This window comes from Schistocerca nitens, chromosome 6 (genome assembly GCF_023898315.1).
Source record: "Schistocerca nitens isolate TAMUIC-IGC-003100 chromosome 6, iqSchNite1.1, whole genome shotgun sequence".
Lineage (NCBI taxonomy): Eukaryota > Metazoa > Arthropoda > Insecta > Orthoptera > Acrididae > Schistocerca > Schistocerca nitens.
Genome location: NC_064619.1, coordinates 298885497 through 298906184, shown reverse-complemented (window position 1 = coordinate 298906184; position 20688 = coordinate 298885497). Strand labels below are relative to the sequence as shown.

The 20688-nt window shown below is 39.7% G+C and overlaps 1 protein-coding gene across 1 annotated transcript in view; it reads right to left on the bottom strand.

Annotated features, from left to right (window-relative positions):
- The window catches only part of LOC126262960 (vacuolar fusion protein MON1 homolog A), a 115172-nt gene that overhangs the window by 10177 nt on the left and 84307 nt on the right, over positions 1-20688 (bottom strand). Inside the window, exon 7 of the mRNA XM_049959909.1 lies at positions 18412-18693. Coding sequence (XP_049815866.1) covers positions 18412-18693 — 282 coding nt within the window. The remainder of the gene's footprint in view (positions 1-18411; positions 18694-20688) is intronic.

The following is a 20688-nucleotide window of genomic DNA, read 5'->3' as shown; positions in this document are numbered from 1 at the left end:
TTTTCATACAGAGCGCTAGGTGTCGTTACCAATAAAAAAAACCTAAACAGCCTACTTACAAGTGTTTCGCACTACGAGTAAGATCCTGGAACGAATTATGCTAGCTCTGCGAGGTTCCCCTGTAGAATACTACATGTTGTGTTTTTCGTGTTTCCATATTTTTGCCCACCCCCTGTGTGTCTCATTTAAAACATTTGCTTGATACTACTATTTGGAGATTTTCCGTACTGTATTCTTTTTCTGCAGCACTAAAAACACAAAATGATGTACTGACTGTTGGATGGTTCTCAGTTTCCCTACTAGTGACTTCTTCAGAAGTGAGATGAATATATATTTCATGAACAGCTACCTATGTAAATGAAGTGTCAAGAAGTTTATCTCTTTAAGGCCTAACCATTCTCCATATAAAATGTGTGGTGTGATATTTAACTGTCAGAAAGGCTTTCTTCAAATTAAGTACTAAACTTAATGACATTTTGATCACAGATGACAACAGGAAAGCAAGTGAAGCAGTAGAAAACTGTTGAAAGATGGCGCCGATCGGTTTTGTGGATGTAAATATTCCGATAAAAGTGAGGTGAAAAATGGTGATAATTGCAAATTATGTAACAAAAACGTCAAGAAAGGTATCCAGTGCATATATTGTAAATGGTGGTTTCACAAAAACTGTTGCAAAATAAACTTCTATTAATAACTGTGGACTACTCGTGGTCATGTGATGTGTCTGGTCTTGTGTAGTGAAATTCGATGAACAAATGAAAAATTACAACATTTCTGCTCCAAGTTTAAAAATGTAAGACTTCTTGACGTCAACAGCTACGAAAACACTAGTTTCACAACGCACGGTCAACATTTAAATGTATCTGGTAAAAAGAGACTTGCATAAGACATAAACAAAGCTGTTGATGTAATAATTCGTGAAAACAGACGGGTTGTCGCCCTAAATCCCAACACGCAGGTAAACTGGTTGAAAGGGCAACTCCAACCGAATTTGGCACAATATAAACAATCCAGAACAGGAGAAAATTCAAAGTGACGAAATAAAAGTACCATTAAGGCTCATGCACTTTAATATACAATATCTTAGAAATAAGCTCAATGTTTTGCAGACTTTTGTAAATGGACTGAAATCTGAGGAAATTATTTACTTTAAACTAGATGGCTATTTACTAAGAAATAGCTACTGTAGACAGCATCTTAAAGGTGGAGGTGTAGTATTTGTTAGAGAGCAGCTCAAAGTAAATAAATTAAACCATCTAGATCTGTATAATAATGAAGGCTTGACTGAAGTGACAGGCTTTGAACTCCATATCAAAGGTTGCGGAAAGGGCACAGTGAAACAGAAAATTATTGGTATTTATCGTCCACCAAAATCAGAGGTAGGGTGTTTCATGGATATTTTTAGTAGGATAGTGGGATACTGTGACCCAAAAGAGGTAACAATACTTGGTGACTTGAATATAGAGGTAACATCTTGCAATAACCATAACAGCAGACTAATAGATACCCTTAACTCCTATAATCTTATGAATGCAGTAAACTCAGATACAAGAGTAACTCAGTCTACCTCTAGTAGAATAGACTATATAATACTAAGTAAAGGGGTAACAGATAGTATTAGATGCTGGAATGTGGACTTCACTGCTCAGACCACAAATTTCAATTTGTAGACTATGAACACACAAGCATCCAAAAAAGGACTCAGGTCGCAGAACATAAAAGAATGCTTAAAGAAAAAAACATTGATGCTCTTAAAAGTAAACTAGCATCTGAGGAATGGCAACTAGTTCTTCAGCAAAAAGGGTCTGAATACAAATGGGCCAAATTTTATGATATTATTTTACAATATCTTAATTTTTGCTGCCCAGTGAAAGAAATCAAGAAAGTACTAACTCACAACCAAAATGTAAAAAAACACCAGGCTGACTCTTCCAGCTTACATAATTAAACGCAGGCAAAATATCGAGGATCTAAGTGTGCTACATAAGTCAACTAAATTGCAAATATTTAAGGATAAGTAAAATCAAGCTAAAAAACAATTTCAGGAACAGCTCTCAAATTTAAGAAAACAGATCCTAGATAAGGAAATGGCTCAGTCAACAAATATAGGGAAGACTTCATGGAACATAACAAATAGACATTGCAAAGCCACCCCTAAGCTAGATGCTCAAATTGACAGAATTCAACATGAAGGAAACCATATTAACGTTCCAGATAAAATCGGCAATATATTTAATGAATATTTTATATCTTCAGCTGTGAATGTAGTTAAAAAGAAAGATGATGAGACTTACCAAACAAAAGCGCTGGCAGGTCGATAGACACACAAAAAAACACGAATATACACACAAAATTCTAGCTTTCGCAACCAACGATTGCTTCGTCAGGAAAGAGGGAAGGAGAGGGAAAGATGAAAGGATGTGGGTTTTAAGGGAGAGGGTAAGGAGTCATTCCAATCCCGGGAGCGGAAAGACTTACCTAAGGGGGAAAAAAGGACAGGTATACACTCGCGCACACACACACATATCCATCCACACATACAGACACAAGCAGACATATTTAAATATGTCTGCTTGTGTCTGTATGTGTGGATGGATATGTGTGTGTGTGCGAGTGTATACCTGTCCTTTTTTCCCCCTTAGGTAAGTCTTTCCGCTCCCGGGATTGGAATGACTCCTTACCCTCTCCCTTAAAACCCACATCCTTTCATCTTTCCCTCTCCTTCCCTCTTTCCTGACGAAGCAACCGTTGGTTGCGAAAGCTAGAATTTTGTGTGTATATTTGTGTTTTTTTGTGTGTCTATCGACCTGCCAGCGCTTTTGTTTGGTAAGTCTCATCATCTTTCTTTTTAGATATATTTTTTCCACGTGGAATGTTTCCCTCTGTTATATTCATGTGAATGTAGTTAATAACACAGGTCTGACTCGGATGGTAAAGCCTTACCCTAGGCTGGAAACTGCTTTTGAATTTAAGGAAGTGAGAGTGGAGGAAATAGGAAAAATAATAAATAACTTAAAGAATAAGACCTCGTCTGGCTAGGATGGACTGATTAGTATTATAATTAAAAATGCAATAAGGAATTAGTTGGAATAATTGCCCATATGATCAACAGTAGTATCAGGGAGCAGACATTTCCAAATTTATTGAAGAAAAGTACAGTTAAACTCGTACATAAAAAAGAATCGAAAGAAGAGCTATCAGACTTCAGGCTCATATCACTAATACCAATTTTTTGTAAAATATTTGAAATTGTTTTGTTGACAACTTATTGATTATTTCACAAAGAATAATTTACTAGCAGAAACACAGCATGGCTTCAGAAAGCATCACAGTACCATTACGGCAGTTACCGAATTTCTCCACAAGGTGTATGATGCCCTGGATGATGGAATGCAGACAGCAGGGATATTTCTAGACCTTACTAAAGCATTTGACTCAGTGAACCATGAGCTACTACTAAGCAAACTGGAAACTTACAATATAAATGCCACATCCATACAACTAGTGATCATTTCGAACCAATCGTAAGCAGTATACAAAACTGAGTTATGAAATTAATGATCAGATCAAACATTCCACTCCAGTAATGAAACAGTATAACAAGGTGTACCTCAGGGCTCTGTATTGGGCCCTTTCCTTTTCCTGGTCTACATTAATGATTTAGAGGCACCTCTGTACTCCCAATTAGTAAGTTAAGCAGACGATACCTCACTTTTGTTCTTTTGCAAACAAACTAATGACTTGACATTAGCTGCAACTGATGGCTTAAGGGGAGACGGTGGCAGAAATAATGAAAAATTTACAAATTATTTTTATTTGCTAATTTGATAGTAAATATAATTGAGATTATCATCCCAAATTTTCTCCTTGAAATTCAAACAACAAATAGCATAAAAAAATTAAAACCCTAAGCAGTGTAATGTGCCAAGCCCACTTTTCAATGTACCAAATGGAGTAAAAATTTTATTGCAGAATTTGGCCTGTGAACCTATGAAATATAGCTTTAGAAGGCTGTGATTTCTTGTATACATAATGGCAATGTTGTAAAGATGGCTGTGGAGCCATTTTATGGTTCAATAAGTGTGGTATAGAAGGCTGTGGAGTGTTGTAAACAAGTTTTCTGCTGTCCAGTGGAATTCGAGTGACACTTTATTTATTGTGCCATTCTTTGTGCAAGGTTGAATCTGTTGATTCCTTTTTACAATGCCTAAACCTGGTAAAGTATTAAAAAATATAGTAAGTCCCATATTTCCAATATAAAGCAAAAAGCTTACATTGAGGTTAAGGTCGGGCCTGCAGATGCAAACATTAACTTGTCTCTAAGTGCATCTAAAATAAAACTTGGGACAGGGATTGTGTCAACAAATCATGACAGAAATACAGGTTTCAGAATTGTGGATCTGAAAATGGTGGCAGAAGCAATTAGGAAAGCCTGCAAGTGCTCTGTTTGTGGAGGAAATGTGGATTTGGTTGATGATGGAAAGACAGAAGGTTTGGTTTGCACATTGCACATTTTGTGTCAAAACTGTGATGCCGACAGAACATTCAAGACATCAAAGGTCAGTAATAGAATCTATGAAGCCAATATGAGATTTGCTTATGGACTAAGATGTATAGGGATTGGAAGAGATGGTGGAAACCTTTTATGTGGCTTTATGAACATGCCTGGTCCTCCCCTAAAATTTTCTGCAATGAATACTGTGGTGTCACCGCTAGACACCACACTTGCTAGGTGGTAACTTAAATCGGCCGCGGTCCTGTAGTACATGTCGGACCCGCGTGTCGCCACTATGTAATCGCAAACCTAGCGCCACCACATGGCAGGTGACAAGACACGGACTTGACCTCGCCCCAGTTGTACGGACGACATAGCTTGCGACTAGACCTACCAAGTATTCCTCTCATTTGCCGAGAGACAGATTAAATAGCCTTCAGCTAGTCCATCGCTACTACCTAGCATGGCGCCATGTGTATCATTGCTAATTGCTTACTACTATGCAAGAGATGTATTTCAACAAGAAGAACATCATTAAAAGTTAAGTAATCTACCCAATAAATACTGCTCTCTTCAATGCAGTTGCAGAAGTAAGTGACGAGAGCATGAAAATGGCAGTTCAAATGGCTCTGAGCACTATGGGACTCAACATCTTAGGTCATAAGTCCCCTAGAACTTAGAACTACTTAAACCTAACTAACCTAAGGACATCACACACACCCATGCCCGAGGCAGGATTCGAACCTGCGACCGTAGCAGTCCCGCGGTTCCGGACTGCAGCGCCAGAACCGCTAGACCACCGCGGCCGGCGAAAATGGCAGTCCTGGGGGCAATTCAAGAAAATTGTGAAGCAACTAATAGCAACAATATAGCAGTTTCCTGTGACAGTTCTTGGATGAAAAGGGGGCATACTTCACTGCATGGAGTTTCCAAAATCATTAGTGTCGACACTGGAAAAGTATTAGACTTAGAGGTGATGTCTAAACATTGTTATGCATGTTCCTTGCACAAGAAATATATTGATGCAGGTAAAGAAACAGAATGGCAAGAAGCCCATAAAGCTGTTTGTAGCAGAAATTATGCAGGCTCCAGTGGTGGGATGGAAGGTGCAGGTATGAAATTCATTTTCCATAGATCTTTGCAAAAGTGAGGAAAGCAGTATAGGCCATTTGGTTTCATTACTTGTCGACAGACACTACACCTCAACATAGCCTCTGTTCTAATGAATAGTGCAAATTTTTGAAAAGTAAGAAAAGTGGGGAAGCTTGTACCCATAAAAATAACCTTCCTTATGAGGTTTCAATGGCCATTAAACCAACTTTTAGAGCACTGGCTTCACCCGAACTGCTAGAAAAATGTCTGCAAGGGAAAACACAGAACCCAAATGAAAGTTTCAATGCTCTTATTTGGAAAAGATGCCCAAAGACTGTGTTTGTTTCCAATTTGGTGGTGAAGATTTCTGCTTTGGAAGCTGCAGCAGTGTTTAATGATGGGAATGTGGCAAGACTTCACATCCTCAGCAAGTTGGGCTTTACACCTGGAGTCTTCACTGAGCGGATACTGCAGATCATTGATAAGCAAAGAATCGCGAAGGCGGAGACTTCAGTAAGAACATACAAAAAATTGCTAGGCAAAGGAGCAGAGGAGCTAAAAGAGCTGTTGAGGATGATGAGGATGATGAGGAAGAAATGGAATATGGATATGGGCAGTTTTAGCTAAGGTATGATAAGATTTTTTTTTTACATTTCATCCAAACTTTAAAATGATTTTTCTGCAACTTAAGGTTTTCTGCTTTCAGGAACACATATATCAGAAACTACTGGAAGGATTGCAATGAAATGTGGCACATCTATTCTTTTACTTTGAAGCAATATTTAAGTGGAACAAAAGTTTAAACGAGATATTATACACAGTTTTGTGGTTGATAATATATTGAAAAGTTTGCTTGTAAAAAATGTTCGAATCCAAAATATCACAGAAAATAATAGCATTAATTTACCAAAAAGTTACTGCACTTAAATGCACACCTATTAGTGTAGATTATTTTACCATTAAAAAAATTTGCCTCGAAATTGTGAAAATGTGTACCTTAAAATAATAATGCAATAAAAAATTCAAAATTATTTCACTGCATTAGATTGTTATTAAATATTCTGAATTTTATTTAAAAATCATATTAGATCTCTATACATAAGTGTGCAAAATTTCAATGAGACAACAAAAAATGGCAAAGATATGGATTTACAAAAATATCAGTGCAAGGCTGCCACTGTCTCCCCTTAAGTCAAATACCTACTTACTTCCATGATCAATGCCTAAAAGTCAACATTAGTAAATCCCAGCTATTAACATTTAAACTTGGTAATTCATACCAAACCTGTATTGATAATATAAGTGGCATCAAAAAAGTAGACACTGACAAATGTAAATTTTGGGGGATATACCTAGACGAAAATCTTAGATGGGAGACCATATCAATTTCGTAGGCAATAAAATCAGCAGTTCACTACACTTAATTAGCAAACTATCAAAATTAGTCTCTGAACAAACATTAAAAACGGCTTATTATGGGACAATATTTGCTTATATTAATTATGGAATAGAGGTATGGGGATGTGCTGCTGATACACACATGAACAGAATCCTAATACTGCAGAAAAGAGTAATCAGAACGATGCATTGACTAGGATACAGAGATTCATGTAGGGAAACCTTTGTCCAACATAAATATCTAACAGTATATTCCTTGTATCTGTACAAATTAATAACATTCTTTGTGGACCATAAAAATAATGAAACTAAGTGCTCTGATGTGCATACCCAGAACACATGATAAAAAGATTGCTTCTTCAGAAAAAGAACGAAACTAAAGACAACAGATCATAGTCCTTGGGTTAATGGCCAGATATGGTTTAACAAACTGCCAAGTGCTATAAGATGCCACAGAGGTAAAGTATTCAAAAGGGACTTAAAATCATTCTGAACCCTCAAATGTTTGTACTCACTGAATGAATACTGACATTAAAATGTAGATAATCTTAAATGTAGGCCTAACTCGTCTATCTATACGATGCACTATTCTGAGGTGTTAGTAATATATATGTATTTTTTGACAACATGCTGTAAATTCATATACCTATACTATGTAACAACGTTTGCAGAAATCACCAGTTTGTGACTATATGCAAAAAATATATATAATAAATAAAAAAACTAACAGTTCGCAGGAAAAATGATTGCTGGTAAATCTCTATGTGAGCTCAAAACATCTCTCTTTATATTCACAGTCTTTTTGCAAGATATATGGAAGAGGAAGCAATAGATTTGTTAATTTTGCTGGGAACGTACATTCTTGGATCTTTAACAATAAACCACACAGTGATGCAAAACCTCTGTCTTGCAACATCCACCACTGGCGTTAGTTGACTATCTGTGTGATTCTTTTGTGATTACTAAATGAACCTGTAACAAAACACACTGCTCTTCTTTGGATCTTCTCTACTTCCTCTATCAGCCCTATCTGGTACAGATCCCTTACTGATGAGCAATATTCACATATTGGTCGAACAAGTGTTTTGTGAGCTGCTTCCTTTGTTGCTGGACTACATTTACTGAGGGCTCTTCCAACTAATCTCAGTCTTGGTATCTGCCTTAGTAATGATTTATTTTATGCAGTTGTTGCATTTCAAATCACTCTATATGCATACTCCTATGTATTTTATGGAAGCAATGAAATTGTGTAATCATACAATAGAGGATCTTTTTGCCTATATATTTGCAACACTTTATATTTGTTTATGTTGAGGCTCAACTGCCACTCACTGCACCAAGTGTTGATCCTTTGCAGCTTCTTCTGCACTACACTACAATTTTCTAAGCATCCCAACTTTTCTGTATACAATAGCATCATCTGTGAAAAGCCTCATGGAACTACCAACAAACAAATACACACACACACACACACACACACACACACATTGTGTACTGTATGTTAGAAACTCTTCAACCCAGTCACACAGTTGATCTGATATTGCCAAGACTCGTATGCTGATCACAAGTCGCCAATGCACAACTGTATCAAATGCCTTTCGGAATTCAAGAAACATAGCATGTACATGGGCGTGTGTATCTATTGCTTTCTGGTTCTGATGAACAAGCTAGGTTTTACACTATCATTGTTTTTGGAACCCACATTGGTTCCTAGAACAGATTTTTTTTTCCTCTAGAAATATCATTTCACATCATCTACATCTACATCTACATCCATACTCCGCAAGCCACCTGCCGGTGTGTGGCGGAGGGTACCTTGAGTACCTCTATCGGTTCTCCCTTCTATTCCAGTCTCGTATTGTTCGTGGAAAGAAGGATTGTCGGTATGCTTCTGTGTGTGCTCTAATCTCTCTGATTTTATCCTCATGGTCTCTTAGCAAGATATACATAGCAGGGAGCAATATACTGCTTGACTCTTCGGTGAAGGATGTTCTTGAAACTTCAACAAAAGCCTGTACCGAGCTACTGAGCGTCTCTCCTGCAGAGTCTTCCACTGGAGTTTATCTATCATCTCCGTAACGCTTTCGCGATTACTTAATGATCCTGTAACGAAGCACGCTGCTCTCCGTTGGATCTTCTCTATCTCTTCTATTAACCCTATCTGGTACGGATCCCACACTGCTGAGCAGTATTCAAGCAGTGGGCGAACAAGCGTACTGTAGCCTACTTCCTTTGTTTTCGGATTGCATTTCTTTACGATTCTTCCAATAAATCTGTCTGGCATCTGCTTTACCGACGATCAACTTTATATGATCATTCCATTTTAAATCACTTCTAATGCGTACTTCCAGATAATTTATGGAATTAACTGCTTCCAGTTGCTGACCTGCTATTTTGTAGCTAAATGATAAGGGATCTATCTTTCTATGTATTTGCAGCACATTACACTTGTCTACATTGAGATTCAATTGCCATTCCCTGCACCATGCGTCAATTCGCTGCAGATCCTGCTGCATTTCAGTACAATTTTCCATTGTTACAACCTCTCAATACACCACAGCATCATCTGCAAAAAGCCTCAGTGAACTTCCGATGTCATCCACAAGGTCATTTATGTATATTGTGAATAGCAACGGTCCTATGACACTCCCCTGCGGCACATCTGAAATCACTCTTACTTCGGAAGCCTTCTCTCCATTGAGAATGACATGCTGCGTTCTGTTATCTAGGAACTCTTCAATCCTATCACACAATTGGTCTGATAGTCCATATGCTCTTACTTTGTTCATGAAATGACTGAGGGGGACTGTATCGAATGCCTTGCGGAAGTCAAGAAACACGGTATCTACCTGTGAACCCGTGTCTATGGCCCTCTGAGTCTCGTGGACGAATAGCGCGAGCTGGGTTTCACACGATCGTCTTTTTTGAAATCCATGCTGATTCCTACAGAGTAGATTTCTAGTCTCTCGAAAAGTCATTATACTCGAACATAATACATGTTCCAAAATTCTACCACTGATCGGCGTTAGAGATATAGGTCTATAGTTCTGCACATCTGTTCAACGTCCCTTCTTGAAAACGGGGATGACCTGTGCCCTTTTCCAATCCTTTGGAACGTTACGCTCTTCTAGAGACCTACGGTACACCGCTGCAAGAAGGGACAAGTTCCTTCGCGTACTCTGTGTAAAATCGAACTGGTATCCCATCAGGTCCAGCGGCCTTTCCTCTTTTGAGCGATTTTAATTGTTTCTCTATCCCTCTGTCGTCTATTTCGACATCTACCATTTTGTCATCTGTGCGACAATCTAGAGAAGGAACTACAGTCCAGTCTTCCTCTGTGAAAGAGCTTTGGAAAAAGACATTTAGTATTTCAGCCCTTAGTATGTCATCCTCTGTTTCAGTACCATTTTGGTCACAGAGTGTCTGGACATTTTGTTTTGATCCACCCACCGCTTTGACATAAGACCACAATTTCTTAGGATTTTCTGCCAAGTCAGTACACAGAACTTTACTTTCGAATTCACTGAACGCCTCTCGCATAGCCCTCCTCACACTACATTTCGCTTCGCGTAATTTTTGTTTGTCTGCAAGGCTTTCGCTATGTTTATGTTTGCTGTGAAGTTCCCTTTGCTTCCGCAGCAGTTTTCTAACTTGGTTGTTGTACCACGGTGGCTCTTTCACATCTCTTACGATCTTGCTTGGCACATACTCATCTAACGCATATTGTACGATGGTTTTGAACTTTGTCCACTGATCCTCAAAACTATCTGTACTTGAGACAAAACTTTTGTGTCGAGCCGTCAGGTACTCTGTAATCTGCTTTTTGTCACTTTTGCTAAACAGAAAAATCTTCCTACCTTTTTTAATATTTCTATTTACGGCTGAAATCATCGATGCAGCAACCGCTTTATGATCGCCGATTCCCTGTTCTGCATTAACTGTGTCAAATAGTTCGGGTCTGTTTGTCACCAGAAGGTCTAGTATGTTATCGCCACGAGTCGGTTCTCTGTTTAACTGCTCAAGGTAGTTTTCAGATAAAGCACTTTAAAAAAATTCACTGGATTCTTTGTCCCTGCCACCCGTTATGAACGTTTGAGTCCCCCAGTCTATATCCGGCAAATTAAAATCTCCACCCAGAACTGTAACATGGTGGGGAAATCTACTCGAAATATTTTCCAAATTATCCTTCAGGTGCTCAGCCACAACAGCTGCTGAGCCAGGGGGCCTATAGATACATCCAGTTACCATGTCTGAGCCTGCTTTAACTGTAACCTTCACCCAAATTATTTCACATTTCGAATCTCCGTCAATTTCCTTCAATACTATTGCACTTCTTATCGCTATAAACACGCCTCCCCCTTCAGTGTCCAGCCTGTCTCTGCGGTATACATTCCAATCTGAGTTTAGGATTTCATTACTGTTTACGTCTGGTTTCAGCCAACTTTCTGTCCCTAGTACTATATGGGCATTGTGACCGTTTATTAATGAGAGCAGTTCTGGGACCTTTCTATAGACGCTCCTGCAGTTTACTATTCGCACATTAATATTGTTATTCCCTGTTGCATTTTGCCTACTCCTACCTTGCCGCGTCTCAGGAGGCGTCTTGTCGGGCCTAGGGAGGGAATTCTCTAACTTAAAAAACCCACATGTGCACTCCACACATACTCCGCTACTCTTGTAGCCACTTCCGGCGTGTAGTGCACGCCTGACCTATTCAGGGGGACCCTACATTTCTCCACCCGATAGCGGAGGTCGAGAAATTTGCACCCCAGATCTCCGCAGAATCGTCTGAGCCTCTGGTTTCAGCCTTCCACTCGGCTCCAAACCAGAGGACCGCGATCGGTTCTGGGAACGATACTACAAATAGTTAGCTCAGATTCCACGCCGCGAGCGAGGCTTTCCGCCTTCACCAATTTCGCCAACCGCCTGTACGAACTGAGGATGACCTCTGAACCCAGACGGCAGGAGTCATTGGTGCCGACATGAGCAACAATTTACAGTCGGGTGCACCCAATGCTCTCAATCGCCGCCAGCAGGGCCTCCTCCACATCTCGGATGAGACCCCCGGCAAGCAGACAGAGTGAACACTGGCCTTCTTCCCTGACCTTTCCGCTATTTCCCCAAGGGGCTCCATCACCCGCCAAATGTTGGAGCTCCCAATAACTAATAAACCCCTCCCCCCATGTGCCTGCTCGGACCTTGCTGAAGGAGCAGCCACATGTCCACTCACAGGCAGAGCGGGCGATGCCACACGGCCAGCCTCCACATTAACCCTCCGCCTCGTACGCCGCGAACGCCACTGAACCCGCCACTCCCCTTGGGGAGAGGGTGGCCCAACCACACCTGGTACCCGCGAAGATGTCTCGACAGCAGGGACAGTGGGTGAAGCACGTAACACCTAGGGTGTACCATGCGACGCACAAGACTACCCGCTGCCGCTACACTCTGAGGCAGCAGCCTGAAGATGGCTGACCGCGGCCATCAACACGTTCAGCTGTTCGCCAACAGTGGCCAGCTCCTCCTGCGTCCGTACACAGCAGTCACACATCCTATCCATCCTAAGAAATCAATTTACTGCAAAGAGTTAATCAACTTTTAACTAGACTGCTAATTCACCAAAGAAATTCGAACATCATGAATAGGCTGGCCATTAATGGACCGGACGTAGAACAGGTCCTGTCTTTCCTCTACCTCAGAGGTATAGTCACACCTACAGGAGGCGCTGAGAGGGACGTCCATAGTCGCATCCACAAAGCAAATGGTGGGTTTGTACAACTGAACCCTGATTGGAGAAATAGGAACATCTCAAAGAAGACCAAACTCCGGCTTTTCAATAGCCATGTGAAGTCTGTTCTGTTGTATGGTTGCAAAAATTGGAAGGTGACTAACCGTATCAAAAACCAGCTCCAAATTTTTATCAATTGCTGTCTCCAGCTTATTTTAAATGTGAGATGGCCAGATATATTGACAAATGAAGATCTTTGGAGGGAGACAAATCAGCAACCAATCAATATACAACACAAGGAAAGAAAATGGAACTGGATTGGGCATACACTGAGGAAACCAGATGGAGCTGTTGAAAGAGTGGCATTGGATTGGAATGCTCAAGGAGTTAGAAAACGTGGTCGTCCCAAACAGACCTAGATAGGCACGATCGAGAGAGAAGCTGCAGAGGATGGTAAAACCTGGAGTGAAGTGAAGAGACTTGCTAGAAACCATACCAGTTGGAGGAATTTTGTCACGGCCCTATGTTTCAGAGGGAACAACAGGAACAAAGTCTAAAAAGAGTCTAAGAAATATCATAATCCATGATTCTACAACTGACCATCATCAAAGATATAAGCCTACTGTTTTGGGCATCTGTTTGACAATGATGATCTGGTTTTTTCCCCCTCCTCCCCCCAATCATTAGGAACACTTCCCTACTCCAAAGACCTATGATACACAACTGCTAGAATGAGGCAAGTACTTTAACATACTCTAATGTATGCATTTCAAATCACTTCATACGCATACTCCTAGGTATTTTATTTATTCCATCAAGTCTTGTGGCCTTCCTTCTGTTGAAGGAATTCAGCTGTTTTTCTATCCCATGATTACTTATTTTGATATTAGCCATTCTGTCATTCAAGTGAAACAGATTTGGAAAAAGACATTTACTATTTCAGGATTTCCTGTGTCCTGCTCTGTTTCACTGCAATTACAGTCACAGAGTATCCAGACAGAGAGCTTTGATCCATTTACTGATTTAACATAAGAACTTCTTACAGGCTGTTTTTTTTTCGGATTTCCTGGTTAAAAAATAACTTTCTCCTGGGTGAAAATATGGTTTTTCCATGATAAGTGACAGTACACTTTCCTTCAGGATTGTAAAACTTATCAATACTTTGAATGGTTAAGGTTTTATACACTGGCATAGAACCTCACGCAACTTTAGGAAATTAACCCCTGGAGGCGTGGAGGCGGAGGGCGGAGCGGGGGAGGGGGGGGGGGGGGAGCACTTTGGTTATATCTTTGATTACCAGCAACATGTACGCTGCATATTTTCGTATTGCGAAAGTATATATTCAATTTTCAACAAACACAGAACATTAGTTTGCAAAGCACTGAAATCGAGATTGCCATGCGCTTTTGTAAGCCAATCATAGCTCTTGTCGCATGATCATGCCAGGGGATGATAGCAGATATTCATCGCATTTACATGGGGCTCCCAAAACCTGATTTCATAAATCGATCGCTCAATTCCGCTTCTGAGTGGTCACTTAAACACTTCAAAATCAATTCTGGAAATCTGCTTCTGTTTGCCTGTTTTCCAGTTCTGCAATCAATTTTCGCTGCCATGTAAATGCAGCCGGTACTGAAAGGTGCTTGGGCTGTCAGGTTTCATCTTTTTTTGTAAGAATTTCGGCTAATATTGACATAGTGGTTTTTTGTACAGTGAAGGATAATTAGACTAAAGTTGTTTACGCCTTGTCTAACTGAAGACAAATAGTGATTGTGCTGACAATCATAAACTACATCGGCCGTTTCTAGGTGCCGTAGCTAACTGGGCTAGCAAATCCACTTCAGACCTTAACGTGTAAACAGAACAGTGAAAAACAGTTTCTGAAACTTGGTTTTCGTCTTTTGGAAGATGTGTTATATGTAAAAGTAGTGATTCAGAGCATCACAAATAGGAAAAGTTAATAGTGTCAATTAATGTACATAGAGGAGCTACAAGAAAAGCTAAGGTTTCACATATATCATCTGTCTTTTTTGCAGGTGTTACACATTGATATATCACACATATGTGCCAGTATAATTTTACATAATGAGGTAAATGTCTGGTCTCCTGGGCTCGAAATTCTTCCAAGTGGCTGGCCCTCAAAATGTTAAACTTTGAATGAAAATGAAACACTCTGTGATTTAAAAAATTCAAAGCATGTTCGCACATTAACACAGCTCATATTGCGTAAAATTAAATGTACTTTGAAAGTAACGCTTTTCAAAGGATCAATTGCAATATTTTCCCGTGAACTGTTAGAATTTGTTTCAGCAGTTGTCAGAGAGCGCCAGAAAATGGCCTGCGAAGCCACGATGACGTAGGTAGCCCATATGTTAGTGTGTAATGGCATTAAGAGATCTTACATTACATCATAACCGAAACAGGACACCAGAGGATACTCCAAGAGCCACGGAATTTCATAAACCATAGTAAAATCCGTAATTCGGCTTAAAGAGCACTTTCATATGTCCAGATTCACAAAGAAGTAGGCCCTCAAGCTGATATTAAACTTTTCAGTGTGGTTTTTGGAATGCAAATTTTCTTGAAGTACCAGTACTGTATTATCTCATGTTTAGTTCTACGGTATAATGCCGTATGTCGCAAAAGATAACAACATGCACTTGAAATTCCGCAAACTGTGAACGCTAGCCAACAGTGTTTCAAATAAATCAACAGCCTCTGTGGAAAAGATTAATTAAAGACAAATTTTTTTAGCAAATGGAAAAAAATAACTTCATTGTTCTGCAAGGTAATTAGTACCCGACTTCCAAAAACCTGAAAATAAAATAAAATAAGAAAACTGAGACTAATAACATATTTCAGCCTTCCACAATTATGTTAATATTTTAATTCACTTTATAGCTCCCAGTCACAGAAATCTGTTTTGTTTTTGAGAGCTGTAAACCAAGACAAAACAGCAAACAAAACGTAAACATGGTTCACGTGAAGACTACCCCTCATCCCACTACAACTCAGATTGCTCTGGGCATGCACAAATCTGGCAGCTTGGGTGCACCAGAAAAATGTTTCCGGGTAGCATCTGACTGCTTGTTTCTACTGCTGATACAGCTCATACCTAATTACCTTGGATACAGCTAACAGCCACATTTCAAGTAGCCAGAAGCGTGAGAAGGTACTGCTCATACGCGACTCAACTGTGCATGTACATAAGCCCACTGGCAACTTCTCAAACGAACTTAATGTTAACCATTGTGACATCATGCCCATCGGAAGCAGTTTGATGTAATGAATTATTGCAATCTTCATCCTAAAGCCTTCGACACATTTTGCTGTTGGTAGGCACTTGTGTGTGCGCTGTTTTGTTGCTGTAAAAGGTGCATTTCTTTTGCAAGTTAAGTTTTATTTATTTATTTTTCCTCGTTTACATTTTATTGCTGCAGTATTATACTGCAGTAATGAGCTAAAGTAAAATTCTTTGTTAGAGTATCAGTTCTTACCAGTCAAAATTACAAAAATTTAACTGAGATCTAAATCGACGAAAAATTCCCAGGTTTCTCTTGGATGAAAAAATTCCTGGGTTTTTCGTGGATTTCCCGATTGTCACGGAGCGTATACACCCTGTTCTTAGGATTTTCTGTTATCAGTAGACAGAATTTTACTTTCAAATTTGTTTAACACTTCACTCTCCTTACAACAATTTTGGCTTCGTTTAACTTTTGTTTGTTGTGAGGCACTGGCTATGTTTATATTTCCAGTGAAGTTTCCTTTGATTTCATAGCAGTTTTCTAACATGGCTGTCTAACCACAGCGCATCTTATTTGTGCCTCATAACTTTGCTTGGCATGTACCAGTATAAAGCATATTGTATGATGCTCTTGAACTTTGTCCTTTGATACTCAGTGTTGTTAGTGCTGGAGATGAAATTTTCAAGCTGACCGCTCAGGTAATCTGAAATCTGTTTCTTGTCACTCTTGCTGCATTTCTTTGTGCTCCTATATACAGCTATATTCAGTGATGCTGTAAAGGTCTTGGGTCACTGAATCCCTGGTCTATCCCAATTGTGACAAAAGTTTGGGTCTGTCACTAGCAGGTCTATGATGTTATCTTCAAAAGTCAGTCCTCTGATTAACTGCTCACAGTAATTTTCAGATAAAGCATTTAGAACAATTTCACATGATTCTCTGCTCCTACCACACATCCTAATTCCTTGAGTCTCCCAGTCTATAGCTTGTGCATTAGAACCTTCACCTGAAACTATAACACGACGACAAAATTCATGTGAAATATTCTCCCAGTTTCCCCCCTCAACTGTTCTGCCACTACTACTGTTGCTGCTGCTGAGACAACCAAACAATACACATGCCTACAGAAGTACTCTGACAATGACAAAAATTAAGGAGCATGAGAATGAATCGTCTGTAAAATTTATCCTATTCACCAGTTATGGTATCATCTGATTTCATACATTCCCACACCTCATGGAATCTTTGGCTGGCAAACATTTTTAATCCAATGAGACGTCCTACAATTCTACACCTACAGCACACAGCAGAGGATACTTTGTACTACTACTACCACCCATTATCTTTCCTTTTCCACCCACAAATGGAACAAGGGAAAAATGACCATATGTCTCTATATGAGCCTTAATTTCTCTTATCTTGTCTTTATGGTCCCTACATGAAATACACTTTGGTAGCAACAGACTCACTTTGCAGCCAGCCGCAAATGCTGGTTCTCTACATTTTCTCAATAGTGTTTTGGGAAAAGAATGTCACCTTCATTCCATGTATACCTATTTGATTTCACTAAGCATTGTCGTAATACTTACACATTAATCAAACTTATAGGTAACAAATCTAGCAGCCCACCTCTCAATTGCTTCTTTGATGTGTTCCTTGAACTCAGCCTGGTGGATATCCCAAACAAACTTTCTGTATTCAAAAATGGGTCCCACTAGTGTTCTACAAATGTTCTCCTTTACAGATGAGCTACACTTTCCTAAAATTCTGCGGATAAACCAGTCAATCATTACCTTCCCTAGTATTGTCCTTACATGCTCATTCCATTTCACATCACTCTGCAATGTTATGCCTAATTACTTAATCAACATGACTATGTCAAGCATCACTCCACCAATATTACAATAATGGTTTCCCTTCTTATCTATATTAACTTACATTTTTCTACATTTAGGGAAAGCTGCCATTCATCACATCAACTAGAAATTTTGTCTAATTCATCTTGTATCTCCTTACAGTCACTCAATGACGTCATCTTCCTGTACACTAGGGTATCAACAGCAAACAGCCACAGATTGCTGCTCACCCTGTCTGTCAGATTATTTACATATACACTTTCCAAGGGTACTCCTGTTGATAGCATTGTCTCTGGTGGACACTCGCCATCCAGGACAACGTACTGGGTTCTATTACACAAGAGGTCTTCAACCCACTCAAATATCTGAGGACATATTCCATATGCTCAGGCCTTCATAATCTGCAATGGGGCATAGTATCAAACTCTTTCCAAGATCTACGAATAATACAATTTCAGGGATGAAAACCTCCTGTTGGAAAAATGTTGGGCACTGACTTAGAAGGAACTGTGGCAAAAAAAGTACACTTTTGTCATAATATAGTTGTTCACTGCCTGGATGAGAAATTTTTTCCTTGCAGTCTTACTGTCAACTGTAGCTTACCCATCCAAGCATTGTCTCTCTCTCAAGCTGCTGATGAAGCAGCTTGAGCGGTCGACTTGCAGAGTGTAGTCGTTGATGAAGAGCCTGGTAAAGACCAAGTAGGCGCTCTGCTTCCTCTGGTGAGTTGTACGGTGCTTCCATTGCTGGGCTCCAAAACTGTGCAGTCGATCGGCACTTGTATAAGAAGTGGCGCATGTCTGCTACCCCAACTTGGGACACAGTCAATGTTGGCCGTGAAAGTGACTCATTGATAGCTTCCAGACAGTTACCTCGACGCAATTTCTGAAACAGAAGGCGTACAACACTATTTTATACCAAATACACAATATGAGTAGTGGTGATTACTAGTATATCAGGATTGCTAAAGTATTGTATGTCAAATTTTACCAAAGGAATCTGCAATTGGTATACAAACTGGACACATTTTTGATAAAGTGCAGTATCTTATTTGTGCACATACAGTTACATTTACTACTGCAATGGCTATTTATAAGAACATAGTTCTCATGTATAATGAAATGTCACTGAACAAAATACACAGTTATCCAAGTGTGACCTATAACTGTCTCAGATCTGCCATAGATAAGTAACCCCTCTTACTTTCCCTATTACTCAGAAGCACTTATACATTCCTAGCAGGATTAAAACTCCTAAGAGAGAGAGTGTTGGGGAGGATGGATTTGCTTTGGTCTAAACTGAATCTCATTTTGAAGTGGAGTGTACAATGTTCTGCAAAGAAGTCCACCTGCTGCTAGGAATAACATATCATCACATTAAGCAGCAGTTCCCCTTTGGCTACTTATACATCTGGATATCCATAGGCCATGACAGCCACATGTCACAGTATTGCACCTTTATACCTTTGTGTATCATTCAGTTGCCAGACACCTCTGCGATATATTGCAAGTCATGTTTATCATTTATTTGTGTTTGTTAATGAATCCATAATAGGATAAACAAATAATGGAAAGTCCAAGACAGAATAACAACAATATAGAAAGGACAGACTGCTTTCAGACAAAGTCTTTCTTCTGCAGTAGTGCATGCACGTGTAACCCCCCACCCACCCACCCACCCACACGGTCACTGTCTCAATGAACTAGAGCATGTCTAGTGCCCTGAGATGGTGGCTGTGTGTGTGTGTGGGGGGGGGGGGGGGGGGCGGCACACGCTCTGTCTATATTGATCTTATTCCGTCTTTGACTTTCCATTATTTGTTTTTCTTATTATGAATTCATTAACAAACACAAATAAATGATTAACATGGCTTGCCATATATCGCAGAGGTGGCTGGATACAGAATGATACACAAAGGCATAAAGGTGCAATACTGTGAAATGTTGGCTGTCACGGCCTATGGATTTCCAGGTGTTTAATTTGCCAAAGGGGAACTGCTGCTTAATATGATGATATATTATTCCTAGCAGTAGCACATGTATTTTTGATTTTTTTTTTTCTAATGTGACATAATATGATCAATCTGTAGAAGTCTAGAGTGAGATCTTGTACATGCCATGCTCAAGTTCATACACATATTGACTAATTCTTGCAATACGCAGCATACTTCATATGCATCCTAGTTTATTATCCTTTAGGCACTGGTGGATAATGTGTACGATAAACATTTCTTAGCGCAACATGTGACGCCCACAAATTAACATCGGAAAAAAACAGTATGAATGCTGTTCTGTGGGGCTGTGCATGTTTTGAGGGATGACAGCATATCTGGACACAACTATTGACTTGGTGTAACAAGAATATTGATTTATCTGATCAGGCAACATGTTTCTATCAATTAACAATTCAAATCTTTATGATCTCACACCCAATGCAACTTTAATTGACAAAGTCGGTGGACAATGCGTGAACATATAGGGGTAGCCTGCTACAGAGCCACATGTTCAGCATTGTGCACTGAACAATGAACTCCAAAACACTTGTGTCTGCACAAACATTATACTTTGTTGTCAGCTCTGCCAGACTTTTCGTTTATCCTGCTTTACAGAGCAGGCAATCTTCTATTGCTTGGTCATCCAACACCTTGTTGTAAGAATGAGCCCTCATACTTTTCTTCTCCCCTTGTGTGTATGTTACTGTTCACCTATGCAATGAAAGCATCCACATAACTTTGAGCTTTGTACTACAATAGTTTGTCTTCTGCTGTCAAAGTTGCCCACAAAATGTCATGCATATGAATCATCTACGCTGTTTCAACTGAAATAAGTGTACTTGATGATGATGATTGGTTTGTAGGGCACTCAACTGCGCGGTCACCAG